The sequence below is a fragment of the Sinocyclocheilus grahami genome, unplaced genomic scaffold (assembly GCF_001515645.1).
Source record: "Sinocyclocheilus grahami isolate Dianchi unplaced genomic scaffold, SAMN03320097.WGS_v1.1 scaffold4944.1, whole genome shotgun sequence".
In the NCBI taxonomy this organism is placed as follows: Eukaryota; Metazoa; Chordata; class Actinopteri; order Cypriniformes; family Cyprinidae; genus Sinocyclocheilus; species Sinocyclocheilus grahami.
In genome coordinates this window covers 7,836-8,726 of record NW_015509770.1, presented here as the reverse complement: position 1 = coordinate 8,726, position 891 = coordinate 7,836, and the positions used below count along the sequence as shown (strand labels likewise).

The following is an 891-nucleotide window of genomic DNA, read 5'->3' as shown; positions in this document are numbered from 1 at the left end:
CAAACTTGTGTTTATTGGAAGCCAGACCAGTGGGTGTGTATCTGCTGTGTGGGGTTTTCCTTTTTTGCATTTGACAATGCAGGACAGGCTCTTTAGTTTATTTATTATTGTCTTCAGAGGCTGTTGCACGGACAACGTGAAAACCATCTGCAAGTAAATGCTCATTTTTGTCAATTATTTATTTATTTTGTTGCAATTACTGTATGACCTTGTGTACACATGTTTATGAACTGGATACACTAAATTGCTGGAATAAATTACAAAGAGTGAGTATAAAAAAACCTGATCAGTTGCAATGTTTTCTATCTTACTGTATATAACTAACAAGTGTTTAGAAAAGATATAGAGACAAATATCATGTTGCATAAATTTAGTACATAGCACAGTCAATAATTTGGTCATATGAGGAAATACTGCATACAATAAAATAGAGAAAGAATGGCGATTTTCTTGCTGTTAGTAGAATAATTCTATGGTTTTAATTTAGTGTTGACTTTAAATTCAGTATTCGATGATTTAAATTTTTTTTCACACAGCTCCTGTAATAGTGAAACTGACTGTTATTTTTTACTTTTTATAAATGTTTAATTCTACTGTTGCACAAAATAATCTGTAAATGAATGTTTGGTGTATTAACTTATTTTTTAAATATATATAGAAAATGATTATGACAACATTCAATGAACTATTTGACTGGAAAAAAACAAAACAAACAAAAAAACAGGATTTTTCCTTACTAATATATTTTATTACTAATATATGTTTCCTCTTAATCAAGAGAGATAAAATTAAGTAAGTCAACTGACAGACAAGATGCGGAGGAGAAGCATGGATCAACCTCTTCAAAGTAAATTATCTATCTATCTATCTATCTATCTATCTATCTATCTA

The 891-nt window shown here is 29.3% G+C and overlaps 1 protein-coding gene across 1 annotated transcript in view; it reads left to right on the top strand.

The window, feature by feature from the left end:
- The first annotated feature begins 438 nt into the window (after positions 1-438).
- The window catches only part of LOC107577041 (uncharacterized), a 1,556-nt gene continuing 1,103 nt past the window's right edge, over positions 439-891 (top strand). The window contains exon 1 of the mRNA XM_016263160.1: positions 439-459. Coding sequence (XP_016118646.1) covers positions 439-459 — 21 coding nt within the window. The remainder of the gene's footprint in view (positions 460-891) is intronic.